The sequence below is a fragment of the Temnothorax americanus genome, unplaced genomic scaffold (assembly GCF_048541705.1).
Source record: "Temnothorax americanus isolate GAGA-0224 unplaced genomic scaffold, ASM4854170v1 Scaffold152, whole genome shotgun sequence".
Classification (NCBI taxonomy): domain Eukaryota; kingdom Metazoa; phylum Arthropoda; class Insecta; order Hymenoptera; family Formicidae; genus Temnothorax; species Temnothorax americanus.
Genome location: NW_027509289.1, coordinates 206,704 through 220,916, shown reverse-complemented (window position 1 = coordinate 220,916; position 14,213 = coordinate 206,704). Strand labels below are relative to the sequence as shown.

General features: G+C 34.1%; 2 protein-coding genes and 1 long non-coding RNA gene across 9 annotated transcripts; 1 reads left to right on the top strand and 2 right to left on the bottom strand.

Annotated features, from left to right (window-relative positions):
- The first annotated feature begins 3,318 nt into the window (after positions 1–3,318).
- Positions 3,319–5,019, top strand: LOC143895329 (uncharacterized). Of its 5 annotated transcripts, none has more exons than XR_013256278.1 (6): positions 3,319–3,546; positions 3,733–3,870; positions 3,951–4,080; positions 4,161–4,290; positions 4,371–4,500; positions 4,581–5,019. It is a non-coding gene; the product is annotated as an uncharacterized LOC143895329 (long non-coding RNA). The 5 variants fall into 5 exon arrangements; XR_013256281.1 differs by having other exon boundaries at positions 3,457–3,486; XR_013256279.1 differs by lacking the exon at positions 4,371–4,500.
- A 144-nt stretch (positions 5,020–5,163) lies between these two features.
- On the bottom strand, positions 5,164–10,360 carry LOC143895327 (uncharacterized). 3 transcript variants are annotated; one of them, XM_077402376.1, is made up of 9 exons: positions 10,133–10,360; positions 9,605–9,844; positions 9,246–9,362; positions 9,004–9,156; positions 8,613–8,915; positions 8,132–8,530; positions 6,008–7,636; positions 5,564–5,933; positions 5,164–5,478 (listed from the first exon to the last, which is right to left on the bottom strand). In XM_077402376.1, exons 1-7 carry the CDS (start codon positions 10,335–10,337, stop codon positions 7,515–7,517), a joined length of 1,539 nt encoding a protein of 512 aa, XP_077258502.1. In that variant the 5' UTR covers positions 10,338–10,360; the 3' UTR covers positions 5,164–5,478; positions 5,564–5,933; positions 6,008–7,514. The 3 variants fall into 3 exon arrangements, with proteins under 3 accessions (XP_077258502.1, XP_077258504.1, XP_077258503.1); XM_077402378.1 differs by having other exon boundaries at positions 5,164–5,475; XM_077402377.1 differs by having other exon boundaries at positions 6,090–7,636.
- LOC143895328 (uncharacterized) lies at positions 10,357–13,041 on the bottom strand. The gene has a single exon (XM_077402379.1). The coding sequence runs from the start codon at positions 11,821–11,823 to the stop codon at positions 10,357–10,359; it is 1,467 nt and encodes a 488-aa protein (XP_077258505.1). The 5' UTR covers positions 11,824–13,041.
- Positions 13,042–14,213: the final 1,172 nt, after the last annotated feature.

Below are 14,213 nucleotides of genomic sequence, written 5' to 3'. Positions count from 1 at the left end.
CGGTACCCCCCCCTCCCCCGCGGCTTCCGAAGAAGGGGTCCCCCCCCCCCCGCGGATCCCCCCTCCCCGCCCCTCACCCCTCCTCGCCCTCGGTATGTGGTCTGGAACCGGCCTAGCTTACCTACTGAATATGATCTATAGGTTAGGTAGAAATACACAAAAAATGTTGGCAGCCTCGAACCCTGCAAATGTTATGACTGCTTTTATTCATTATGACTGTTTTCATTCACTGATTTTTACAATGATTTACACTAAAATTCAGCCTCTGTGGCGTCACACCGACTTCGTGCTACCATTAATTCAAACGTCACACTGACTTTGCGCTAACACATATACAAAAATCCTCTGATTAGTTTCTTCCAAAATAATGGCGGATGCGCAGTACGGATCGGCGCAAACCACAAAAAAGGATTGAGTGACAGTACTAGTTATACTATGGTAATACGATATGTAAGGATATGAAATCTCTCCAGATAAACATGAAGTAATTGGCTGCGTTCAGCCAAAACTCCGCTAGCCTAGCGAAAGGTAGCAACTGAATGTGATTGGTTCTTATCTTTGGATCCAACCAATTACACTTAATTGCTACCTTTCTCTTCGCTAAGCAGAGGTTAGCGGAGTATCGGCTGAACGCAGCCATTGACTCAATATATATTATATATATATACCTAATTTACCTAAATAGAAATCTTCCTCCTGACCGTTAAGTCTATCGACCTAATTTCGAAATATGCGCGCGATATCAAAACTGGCGATACCTGCGCCGCCAGCGTCGAAAAAGTGAAAGTGACATTTCTGATATATATGTCATATAAGACGTCGGCGTTAGGAGAAGAAGAAGTATCTTAATAATAAAATTTTTACATTTGGACTTTGCGTCGCAATATCTCCGCTCGTAGGGCACGAAGCGGAATATTATAAGAGAAACTCCCCCCCTAATTGGACCTCAAGCTTTCGATCAAGCCTACTTAGAACTTGATCCGTTCACTCATTATCGAGGTCTCAACATCTCGGGTACTCGCAACCCGTCGCGTCGCGTAAAAGAGTCACGGTCGGTCTCACTACCGTGTCTCTTGATATTTGAAATTTATAAATATATAAAGATTGCAAATATAATTAATTAACAATTAAAGTAATTAATTAAATGAATATTTATAAACAGAAAAACTAAAATTCGTAAATGTTATGTATAGAAATCACCGTTCTATGTTTTTCTATCTAAAAATGTCTTACATTAAAAATCTTTACTTTAGCTGCTTTAGCATAATAAATTTTAAATTTAATATTTAAATGCATACCAATAACTACATTATTAACTATATTAAAAAAAGGGGGTAGTTTATAATGTTTCTTCACTCTTATTAAGTTTATTTTACCCATGCATGTTCAAGCGGCCAAATTACGAGCAACAATTAACAGAAGAATAATTGGATAAAAATAAAAACACTTTCTCAAATAAACAATACACATGGGTAACAGTGAGTTCTATTATAATTCTCGTACAGTTCTGAACGTGTTCTAACGTTTTCTAAAGAGTTCTGACTATAAGCATTATTTATTCATATTTTAAATAATTTTTATCGCCTAAGAAAGACGCATTTACGGGTATATGGGTGAGACGTTGTAGAAAATTTCGGAGTTCTGGCTTATATAAAATATTTTTCGTACAGTTCTAAGCATACTAAAACAATTTTTAAAGATTTCCGGGCTTTGGCAAAATGTTGTATAATTTTTAAATAAATTAATAACGCACAAAAGTCAAGAATTTATCGAGAATAGGGTCTTTCTCGAGCGATAAGAATTATTTAAAAAATGAATAAATTATGCTTATTGCCAGAATAAAATGGGACAACGTTAGAACACGTTCAGAACTACACGAGAATTATAACAGAACTCACAGAACTGTCGAAATACGGCCAGCGTCTCACCTTATTTTCGATAAATTTCTGATTTTCAAGCGGTATTAATTTATTTAAAAATTATACAACGTAGCTAGTGTTTGCTAAAGTTAATAAATATATACATATAAACAACGTAGCTAGTGGCGGGAACTCTTTAGAAAATGCTTTAGTGTATGCTCAGAACTATACAAAAAATATTTTATATAAGCCAAAACTCCGAGATTTCAATTGGCGTCTCAGCTCGGTATATTCGTTGCATCGTAATTTTTTTTAATACCTTATAATTAATTTTTTTTGCTTTTATATGGCAGAACTTTTTATAGAACTGTTATAGAACTATAGATCTCGCAAAATCTGATGAGATACAGTGGTGGAACTTGTGTAGGACAAAGTGAGACGCTGCGTGAACCTAGCGTCTCAATTTATACTGACGCGTTTTTTGGCTTTAATGGCCAGAACAATTTGTTTAAACTATCAGGAACTCTAGAACTATTGAAAAGGAAGCCAGAACTCTCAATAATTTGTGAGTTTCTGCAAAATGAGACGATAGCTTCACACACACGTCAGGAAGAGAATGTAAAGAATTATTAACGGAAATATTCTGATTTAAGGAGGTTGAAGCAGTTTGGTCAACTCTAGATTTTAGTTGTAAAAAATATATATGATAGTATAGGATCTGCCGCATGTGTGAGAATTATTTCAGATTTATTGACCATCCAGAAGCTGAGATATTAATATCCAAAAATGCGTCGTTTTACATGGGGTTATATAGAGAAAGCGTTGACGGCGATGATTGATCCCAATTTTCTTTAATATCTAGTCTATATAAACGCTCAAAAAACGTGCCTACGCGTACAGTAAATTAATGCGAACATTTAGAACGCAAGAAAACACGTATTCACCATCTAATAACAAATATATTACAAGTTAAAGCGATCGAAATTAGATTAAAATAGCAGTTGATAGTTCGCGAGTAGGTAGATGTGGCAACGCAGCGTCGCCCGCGTTTTGGCTGTACCCGAATCTTGTCGGTATGTGCACATTTTTGTGGTTCTCTTCCGTGCTATGTCCACGATTTTTTGATTCTCTTTGGAAATAAAACCAAAAAATCATGAATCTAACGGAAGAAAACAAAAAAATTGTGAACATAACATAAAAGAGAACCCAAAAATCGTTGACTTTACCACAAAATAGTAGACACAGCACGGAAGAGAACCAAAAACGTGCACATACCGACAGGATTTGGGTATATAGCCAAATCGCGGGCACCTAACCTTATCCAGAATGACAGAAAATTGACCGGCATGTTCACGTTTAGCAACTGCCATTAAGGTTTATCTACATAAGACGCAGAACGCGAGTCGCAAGCACACACACAGTCTACATGTCAACCTAACCTCTTTGTTAGATTGACATGTAGACTGTGCGTGTATCTTGCGACTTGCGTTCTGCGTCTTATGTAGATAGGCCTTTACGTGGCTCAACACGGAGGCTAGTACTGCTACCAACCCCATAAAAGTGAAACGTTGCCAACCCAGATAGCAATTGGATATTCTAAGGGTGCCGTCCCATGGCGCGTATCGCGGTACGCGCGTACCGGGCGTATCAAATTCTGCGACCAATCACAGACGATCCGCCGGTTTTGGTACGCCGAAATTTGCTCCTAAACGTCCCATGGAGCGGATTTCATCAGATTAAGCGTAAGCGGACCAGCGGATCGCCAATCACAGAATTTTTCCGATAGAGCCCTTTCAAAGATTCCGTTGAAACGGATCCGTGATTGACGATCCGCTGGTTACGCTTCCGCTTTATCCGCTCCATGGGACGGTAGGACCGTTTGGCGACGCGTACTGAACACACGCACACAAACACGCTTGTGACGCATGCACCTAAAAGGGCAAACGTCATAACCTCCAAAGTGAAGCCAGTTGTACGGCAAAAAATCTATGTTGAGATCGAGATCGCCAAGGTATTCGCCACCGCTTAATCTAGATCCAAATCACCTAGATTACCCCGAGAACAGTGTCACCACGTCGATTTACATTTCAGATCCAGATCGCCCTCGTTTTCTCCTCGAAGAGGATCATTTCGCTTGCATTCGCCGAAGAATTTTTGTGACTTTTGCGTGACATCGGTGTACGGCAGTGTCGAGATCAAGATCGCCAAGGTCATCGCCAAGGTATTCGCCACCGCTTAATCTAGATCCAAATCACCTAGATTACCCCGAGAACAGTGTCACCACGTCGATTTACATTTCAGATCCAGATCGCCCTCGTTTTCTCCTCGAAGAGGATCATTTCGCTTGCATTCGCCAAAGAATTTTTGTGACTTTTGCGTGACATCGGTGTACGGCAGTGTCGAGATCAAGATCGCCAAGGTCATCGCCAAGGTATTCGCCACCGCTTAATCTAGATCCAAATCACCTACGTTACTCCGAGAACAGTGTCACCATGTCGATTTACGTTTCAGATCCAGATCGCCCTCGTTTTCTCCTCGAAGAAGATCACCTCGCTTGCGTCCGTCGAAGAATTTTTGTGACTTTTGCGTGACATCGGTGTACGGCAGTGTCGAGATCAAGATCGCCAAGGTTATCGCCAAGGTATTCGCCGCCGCTTAATCTAGATCCAAATCACCTACGTTACTCTGAGAACAGTGTCACCATGTCGATTTACGTTTCAGATCCAGATCGCCCTCGTTTTCTCCTCGAAGAGGATCACCTCGCTTGCGTCCGTCGAAGAATTTTTGTGACTTTTGCGTGACATCGGTGTACGGCAGTGTCGAGATCAAGATCCCTACTCCGAGTCAAATACGCCGGTGATCTTTGAGCTTTGCCCTCTTCCCCCCATTCGAGGAGTATAATCATTTATACTCTCGTGTCTAAAACTTGTTTTCACAATTAATTATTAATTAAATTTATAATAATATATTATCTTAGTATTATGTTAGCCTTTTTTTCAACAACGTTATTTCAAAATATATTTTTATCTTCTACTGTAATTCATTTTCTACTTTGTTCTAGATTTTTATATTAGCATCACATTACTTTTAATGTCATTATTTTCTCTTATTTTCTATGCCTGCGCACAAATTGAGTTGTATTAAATATATTTATTCAAAATTGTGTTATAATTAATGCTTACCTGATATGGCGTTTAATTAACAAAGAAGCCAGTATAGTCTAGAATAACATATGTAGATAGTAACAAATAAGATAGCAGTAATAAATTTGCGAAGAGTGAATCAGTGACAATAACTCAGTTAATCAGATTTATTTTGGATTTATTTTTATTACAAGTAATCATTACAATATATATCACTGATTGAGAATACGTTTTACAGCGAATAGTATCACAACACGAAATATACAGAGAAAGTGCGGACGAGCGTTCATTTACAGCGCCGAGAAAGAAATCAATCTCACTCACACCTTTATGAACCAAATTACTTTCATTAATCGATATTATGCTAGCGACGGCGACATAAAACATCATGGACATTCCTGTAATAGCCATAATAGCAGAGCGCAAATCATCTGATACATTGGACGTGACAGCGGAGCTAATAAGTTGTGTATCTTCTGGAAAAAAAGGATAATGAAATCAAAATGATAGATTTCGATGCCTTAATGATGCGTTATATCTGATTAAAAGCGTGAAACGTACCGCTCAATCTCCCGACTAGTTCTCCCGTACTTTCTCTGTCAAACATTGCCGTTTCCTGTTGAAGGATAGCGGCGTACGCCTGTTTCCTAAGGGACTGCGTGATTCTGTGCCCCGCCGTCGACATTAGACAAACTCTGCCAAAGTTGCTCACACCGCCTATGAGAAATATCACAAAGAGAGCAAGCGGGGGCAGCCAGCAAAAGTAAAGTCTTCAATTCCGAGCGTCTCTTCGCCTTAACCGCATGTACTACGGGCATAGATGCGTCGGACCGGATAGCGTTGGTCGTATAGTGTCTCAGTCTGATGAACACGCGGCCCTTCCTCGAGAATCTGACAATCCTGCTTTTGTCGGCCTTCGATTCGGGTTAACCTAAACACAAAACAATGTCACTCAGGATTTCATTGGAACATCGTGACTACGCATATGTACGATCGAATACGTACGATCAGCTTTGCGGAAAACTGTCCAAATTCTCCTGAGTATTCTGTTGTGTATTAGATCGCAATAATTCCTAATTGCACGCACCTCGTATGTAAATACTCCGTTTCTTCTCTTTTCTCTACTGCTCTAGTGCCACTAGTGCACTTTCTACACTCAATATGGCACCTGAACCCAAGAAGGAGGGCTCGACCCACACGTACGTTACGATGGAACTGTGTGAGTGTGCGATCCGCTCAAACAATGTTCAAAAGATTGTTAAGCGTATCAAAAACGGCGGATCGTCTGTGATTGGTCGCAGAGTCGATACGCCCGATACGCGCGTATCTCGATACGCGCCATGGGACGGCACCCTAAGAGTATTCTGAGAATATCTTACCGGGAAATTGAAATATTCTTAGAGAGAGAATATTCGAAAAATATTCAAAAAATATACTGTGATATACTTAGTATAATCTGGGGATGACCGAATGTCCGCTTGCTTCTGATCCTGAGCATATACTGACGATATACGAAAAATATCCTCGGCATATCCTGGCTATATCTTCAGTAATTACATAAAATATGCTCAGCATATGCAAAGAATATATTTAGAATTATGCGGAAAATATCCCTAGTATGTTTGGAGAATATTCTAAGGATATTCTCCGCATATGCTAAGCATATGGATTAGGTGGTGTCTACAATAAGATTTTAAGACTTAACACTTAAATTTTAAGCCGTAATTTATGACTTCATAACAAATCGAAATCTTTTTAAAGCCTTATGAACAGCTTCGATTAATTATGACGTTACAAATTATGACTCAAAGTTTAAATATGTGTCTTAAAATCTCATGTAGATCCCACCTGTTAGGACAGTGTATGGATTGAATGTGTCTTATACAGAATGTGCATATTATATATATATTTATTGTTATTACTATTTATTTACTATTTTTTTTTATATAGTATATATATACTTTCTAAGTAAAAACATATACTTTCCAAGTATTTTTACTTTATAAGTATACATATATACACATATATATATATATATACTATCACAGCAGTATTATAACCAATATTTACATTCACCAATGTATTGCTCATTTAATAAGAAATAATTAAACATATTTTTCTGTTGATTACAAATTTTTAACATTCATTATAATGTAACACAATTCTGTTAACATTTGAACACAAAATTAAATTTATGTATGAATTTATATGTATTTTCCGAAGTATTGCATTTTATTATTGCATCGATAAAAAATACTCTAAAAAGTTTAATAAAATATAATAAAGAGTAACCATTTTTTTCATTTTTTTTTTAAATTAAACGAGATCATATCCAAGGTACAATTAATTAATTAATAATAATATACGCGCTCGTACAAAAAATAAAAAAAGCAAATTAAATTAAAAACTGTAATTATAAAACGATTAAAACAAATTATCAATAAAAACAATGAACACAATAAAAAGAAATTAATCCAGAACCTGATACGATCTCAACAAAAAAGGCGAGTTTTTAATTTTTTTTCTCTGTTTTTTTTGCACGATGAGCGCGTTCTTTGGCGTGCGCCAACCAAGTTTTTATTGGTGCAGCAATGTCATCCTCCGTTGTGCCTGTAAATCGTTTGCCGATCACATCTGAAAATAATATATTTTGCTATTTTTAGCATATAATTTTATATAATTTTATGTTTAATTATGTATAAATGTGCATAGATTTTAGTCCAGAATAATTATGCCAAAATTTTTGATAGAAATTATAACAAATATCTTTACCCATATATTGCACGTTCATATGCACATATTATTACATAGTATAACCATACCCAGTAGCGACAGTGAGCCATCCGAGTGTCTCAAATCTGAGTGCGCATTCAATACGCTTAGCAACATGACTGTATGGGATATACATACAATATCCCATCATGCACACACCACATATAACGCCGATACGCTTAACAATGTAGCGGCATACAGCGTGACGTGGGACAAACTACATCAAAGGTGCCAATACTCAGTTTTGCTACTGGATATGGTTATACTGTTGTTATTCTGAGGCAAAATCGATGCATATTTGTATAATTATGCAGATATTTGTTTATCAGGTAGTACAATAAAAAATAGGAAACTCACACAAAATTGCTTTACATATACACAAGTCTGAGAAAACTTCTTTCTTCTTGCCACCAACCCAACTAAATTGTTCTGCCAATTCGTCGGAAAACAATTTACGCATTATCTTGATAGACATGTTTTTTATGGTTTTTCCACCAGTTTGCTGAAGCTCCTTTATAACTTGACTTCTGAATTCTTTGTTTGTCAAGTTCTCCTCCAATTCTCGTAAATCGCCATCAATAGTCTTGAAAGGGAGATTTATTAGTACATTCTCCTTTTCATCCAATTCATTATCTTCTTTCCGATTCAATGCTGCAATTGATTCCTTCATTGCATTCAGTTCCCTTTGTACATTTTTCATATCAAAGTTGATGTTAGTTAATGTTCTCACAACGAAGCGTTGATACGCGTTAAAACCTAAAAATAATTAATAACAAATAAAAACTTTTTTTTTAATACAAAGAAAAGGTGCATTTTGATGAAATATGAATTTGCTTACTTAGATCATTAAATGTATGTCTTGATACCAAAGGATCTATTAAAGCAGATGCATTTTCTTGTTGTTCCAATTCAGGAAAGTCGAAAATAATATTATTATCAGTATCTAAAGTTAATTCTGTTATTGCATTCTTAGCTTCATTTTCAACTGCATGAGAATAAATGTGCTGTCCAACGGTACTAGAATTATTGCTATTTTTATTTCCTGCAAATTCCGTATTTTTTTTAATATATTTATTCCGTAATGCATTCTGTAAATCGATACTTTCGCTATTGGATGCATAATTCGGTACACTTTGTAATTCTAAAAAAAAAAAAACAGAAAACATATTTCAACATATAGAATTACATTAATAAAAAAAAGTTTTTAAAACATAAATAATTCTTTGTACTTTTTTTCGCTGACACGTTTTGTGGAGTACAAGCAGATTTATTTAAGACTGGTATATTATTGTTTGTTATCTGCAGCGTTGTATCATTTACGACCAAGTGTTGGTTATTATTACTTTTGTTATTGGATGCATAACTTGGTCCACTTGGCAATTCTAAAAAAGAAAAACAAAGAAAACATATTTCAACATATAGAATCACAGTAATAAAGAAAAGTTTTTAAAACATAAATAATTATTTGTACTTTTTTTCGCTGACACGTTTTGTGGAGTACAAGCAGATTCATCTGGTACATCGTTTGTTATCTGCAGCGTTGTATCATTTACGGCCAAGTGTTGATTATTATTTTGTATTAAAACAGCTGGAAATTAAAATGAAACATTATTTTTAAAGGAATAATGGGAATCTTGATAAGTAATAAATAAAAAGCATTTATATTTTATGTTTTTATAATGCAAAATTGTACAATATAAATTCTGATTGAGAAATATTGTTGCGCAACTTAGTAAATTTAAATAAAATATTAACCTGCGACTAGTAACATTATTTATAACATTTTTGCGTAAATCTGACGAATTAGTATTTTTTATTCTGAATTATTACCTTTCTCTTTCTTTGTCTTGTAAAGATTTTTTGAATTAATGGTTTGAGTAGGAGATGGAAAAGGATCTAATAGAACTTCTGTTCCATCAAATTCCTCCTCGTCATAGCTGCTAGTGCTTACTTTTCGTGCTCTATTTTTTCTAGATCGCTTTAACTTGTCCGCTCTTGCGTCTGAATCTTCATCAAAATCCGTTGACAATTCTGCATCTTTCAGTTTGGCCTGAGCTTTCTCATACGATGCTATAAATAAAAAATGATTATACAAATATTTTATAAACATAAAAGATATATTGTATACATATTAAATATTTAAAGCTTCCGCGGTTTAAGGAATTGGCATTTCACATATTAATTTGCAAAACATTCTATTATACAGAAATATGCATTCGTCACCCGGAAAGCAATATGATATGAAAGCAATATTATAAAAAATATGTAAATATTATTTTAACAATAAAAAATGCGTGTCAAAGAAGAATGTATAAAATATATATATTGCGTAAATTATTATTAAGAATTTATACTTACTGTCCTTGGCCACTATTTTTATAACCGGAATTTTCGTCCATGATTCCTTAGGTGGTTCCATGTTCCGAATAGCCTTCTCGTAACGCTGTACATTTGTCAAAGCGGGCCATCGAACCATCGACATGTCCTTATTGAACCAATTGCTTGGTATTATTTGTAATCCATCCGAAAACTCGATGACAGCATAATAATTCTGCTCGGACATGGTTCTAACACATCTATATTCAAATGGCATTCATAGTGTCAGTATGCAATAAAGGAAATACAGCAAAATTATTTTCTCCAAGTGTAAATTTGACATATTTGATGACAACTTTTTGTAAAGGCCATATTTGTAATTCTGACAACGTATGTACTGCATATATTCCAATTAATGAGGAATTGCAAGGTTGTTTATAGAGTTCATCTCGATGAAGAAATTCTCGTCCTATAAATACAAAACTCTGCAGCTGCAAACAATATGCTATGTTTTCTATGAGAACGATATTTTCATCACTTAAACCGCAACAGTAATTTGCATTATTGCCTGCTTTTAGCGTCACATTTCCACGTCTTATAAATTTGTATTGAGGATCACTACAACGTGCAACAAGAGGCCCAGCGTGATGCTCTGATTTGAAATCAACTTTGAATTCAGTTTCCACGGAAGCCTTAATAACAATTCTGTTGTTTTCCATGTCATCTATTCGTCGTACAATTTGCTGTAAAGGCTGATTAGGTTTTCTTACAAATCTTTTAAATGTTTGCATATAATTTTCAAATTTATATGCGCTAAAACTATCTAAAGAACCAAACTTTGCGACATCCTCAACAAGATGTACGAGCCCATGGACATTGTGCGAGACATTGTGACGTCCGTATAATTTTGCAAATGAAGAAACATGATGTTCTAGCAGCTGTTGTGCATATGGTAATAGAGAGTGTAATTTTTTGCAGCACATTATTCTTACGGCCACGTGCAGAGATACAAAATGATTATACAGATCAGGTCGCAACTTTGATTTTAAAGCTATGAGGCCTGTATAGAATAAAAATTGACGATATTCCGTAGCATTCCACATTCTAGCATATCTTAGCGACCTTGGTTTTCGTCCAAATTCAGTTGAAAGGCATGATAACAACTCGTTCTCCAAACGTGCTGATATTTGTTGTTGTATAAGAGGTCGAAGACGATACTTTAAATCACCACATAACCATAAGTTTAATAATCTACGAGTGACTTCCAAGCAAATTAGATGCATGTAATCTTGAGGTACATTCGTAACTGGACCAAAATTTGGTATTTCCAATAGATTGCATGTAATACCTCCCTTATGATATGATTCATCAGTTTTATTTCTAAAATCTTCATCTGTTCTTCGCGGTGCGCCAAAGCGTGGAAAACAAATTCGATTTTCGATGTAATCTCCTTCAACTGTGCATTTTGTACAACTTCTATATTCCGTATGTGATATTACACTTAATGCAAACGACTTCGCTGGTGTATCACATATCAATTGAAGTATGTAGCAAGGGAAATGTCGACCATTAAATGTAATTCCTTCCAAACATAATATTTTAGCTTTTTCTACTAAATCTTCCAAAAAAATATTTGCGTTGGCGGGTTTTTCTTTTCCACAATAAATTCCAACGGTGAAAACATTTTCATACGGCATTACAGATGCTAAAATCGGCCACAGCTGATCTGGCATTGATTTCCACAGTAGTAATCCGTCGATGCTAAGTTGCAAATTAATGCAATCTGTAAGATTACCAGTTTTATCCAGGATAATATTTTTAATATGCCATTTCGTAAACCGAAATGATAATATTTCCCCGGTGGAACATCTCGTAGTGTGGTTTTCTGAGGTGTTTGCAGAAGTGTCCGTGAATGTGCAGGTAAAGAGGAAAATTCAGCGCACTCATGCTGTCGTAATCGTCTTAATAATTGCAATAACGCATCATGATTGATATGATATCTAATTGCCCAGTCAGCAAGAAATTTTTTCATTGGTTCATCATCCTCTTGTTCTTTGTTCTCTTGTGGCAAGTTAATTTTTTCATCATTGATGTCATCTTGTTCCGAAGATTCAGAATCGGTAGATCTGTGAGTATGGAGATATTTTTCTTCATGTTTATCCCATAACACTTCCGTTTCGCAATCTTGTTGTATATGTTCGTTATTATCAATATTATCCTGATGATTATCTTGAAAATTGATCTCATCGTATTCTCTTACATTTGAACTGGTCTGCGAGGAAGAATCAATGTCGTCTAATAATGCCTCCGATAACAATTGTATCTCTTCTTGCCGAAGCCTGCGACGATGTCGAGCAGAATAGTTTGTATTTTGCAATGGCCTTTTTCGATTCATTATCATCTGCGGATTATCTGATTTGTATTATTGTTTATCATATAATACTATAATACTCTCGTGCATTTCGTTCTATTGCGGAAATAAATAATTTTTTTGCAGACACGAAAACAAGTAACACTTTATATATCTAACAGGGTATATGCTCCAATTATATAACTGTGTTTGCTGAGCAATATAGCTAACAGGTAGTAACCAATATGTAAACAATAATAGAATAAAATAAAGTAGAAATAATATGACATATCCATACAATATTTTTGTAAAACATTGAATTAGAAATAAAATTGTATTATGCACTTAGAATTTTATACAACAGAATTTTATATAACATTTAGAATTTTATACATCACACAAACTTTGAATGGTGTTTGAATAAAAGCAGTGCTTTTTATTAGAGATGTAACAAAAGAGTGGTTATAACGAAAGCGAATGAAATGCGAAAGCAAAAGAAAAAATTTTTGCGAAAGTGAAAGCGAATGCGAATGCGAGAACGAAAGATTTTTTTTCTGCAATGCATATGAACGACTTATTTTTACTGTTTTGTTCTGTTTATATATCAAATAAAATACATTAATTATATAAAATATATTTTTGTATTGCAACTCATAAATAAATAAAATTAGACCATAAAAATGAATTAATTAAGGAATATTATATGCTACGTGACTGCATTAGATTCATGGGATTTCATTTTTAAATTTCTTTTTAAGACTCCTGAAATACTCGCAGCGGTGATGATTACTCAGAAGCATTAAATTTAATTAAAAATTAAAAAATATTTAAAAAATTATATTATATTAAAAAAATATTTAAAAAATTTAATTAAATATATAATAAATATATAATTGTCCGGTAATTGTTAATATTATTACAAAACTGATACATTACTGAGACTATATGATAAACGTGCTTCAGATAAAAATTATATTAAGTAAGATATGTTACATTATAATCGCACAAATAAAATTTCCTGGGTCTAATGCAGTCACATAATACATAGGGAACTTCTAAATTAATGCAATGTATAAAAAGTATTACTTTATATTCATATAAATTTGCGTCTTTAAAAAAACTGTAACTGTGAAAAATGAACTTCCACATTATTGTTTTTCTTTCTTCAATAATAATAATAATAATTTCAATAATAATAATAATAATTTCATATTTATAAATTATTTGATATTAACAATAATATAGTTTTATCTTTAAAACTTTAAAAATCTGCATACATATAACAAACTTTCACACAACATATTTTTTTAAACATAAGTTTCTCATGTTTTTTTATTTAAAGATATTACATTATTGTACAGAGTGTCAGAACATATTATATACAAAGTGTCTAATTCTCTGGAAAACCTAGAAAATATGAAATTCTTAAGGATTTCTTTTTTACTTTTAAAAATCATGGAATTTGCACAAAATTTTATTATTACTTAGGTTTAAGAAAACTCTAAATTGGCACTTATACAATTTATATGTAAGAAATTATTACTCGTGATTGATTAAATAATTACAGATTCATCATATTTGTCATTCAAGTAAAAAAATATAATTTTGTGAAGTTTAATTTCGAGAACTTAATAAAAAAGAAAAATTATATATATGCGTAAAGAATATAATGTGACAACTATTGAATGACCTTTGTAAAGATAAGCACTTTTCATTTAACTTACATTTTTATTTTATCATTAATTGTAAGAATTAAAATAAAAATTTGTATTC

What these genes read in the sequence shown, in the direction of transcription:
- LOC143895327 (XM_077402376.1), bottom strand. Translation starts at nt 10,337, where the DNA reads ATGTCCGAGCAGAATTATTATGCTGTCATCGAGTTTTCGGATGGATTA. An exon ending in CAAGACAAAGAAAGAGAAAG is followed by an intron (nt 9,363 to 9,604) that starts GTAATAATTCAG and finishes TTTAATTTCCAG; the next exon opens with CTGTTTTAATACAAAATAAT. An exon ending in TATATGTAAAGCAATTTTGT is followed by an intron (nt 7,637 to 8,131) that starts GTGAGTTTCCTA and finishes TATTATTTTCAG; the next exon opens with ATGTGATCGGCAAACGATTT.
- LOC143895328 (XM_077402379.1), bottom strand. Translation starts at nt 11,823, where the DNA reads ATGCCAGATCAGCTGTGGCCGATTTTAGCATCTGTAATGCCGTATGAA.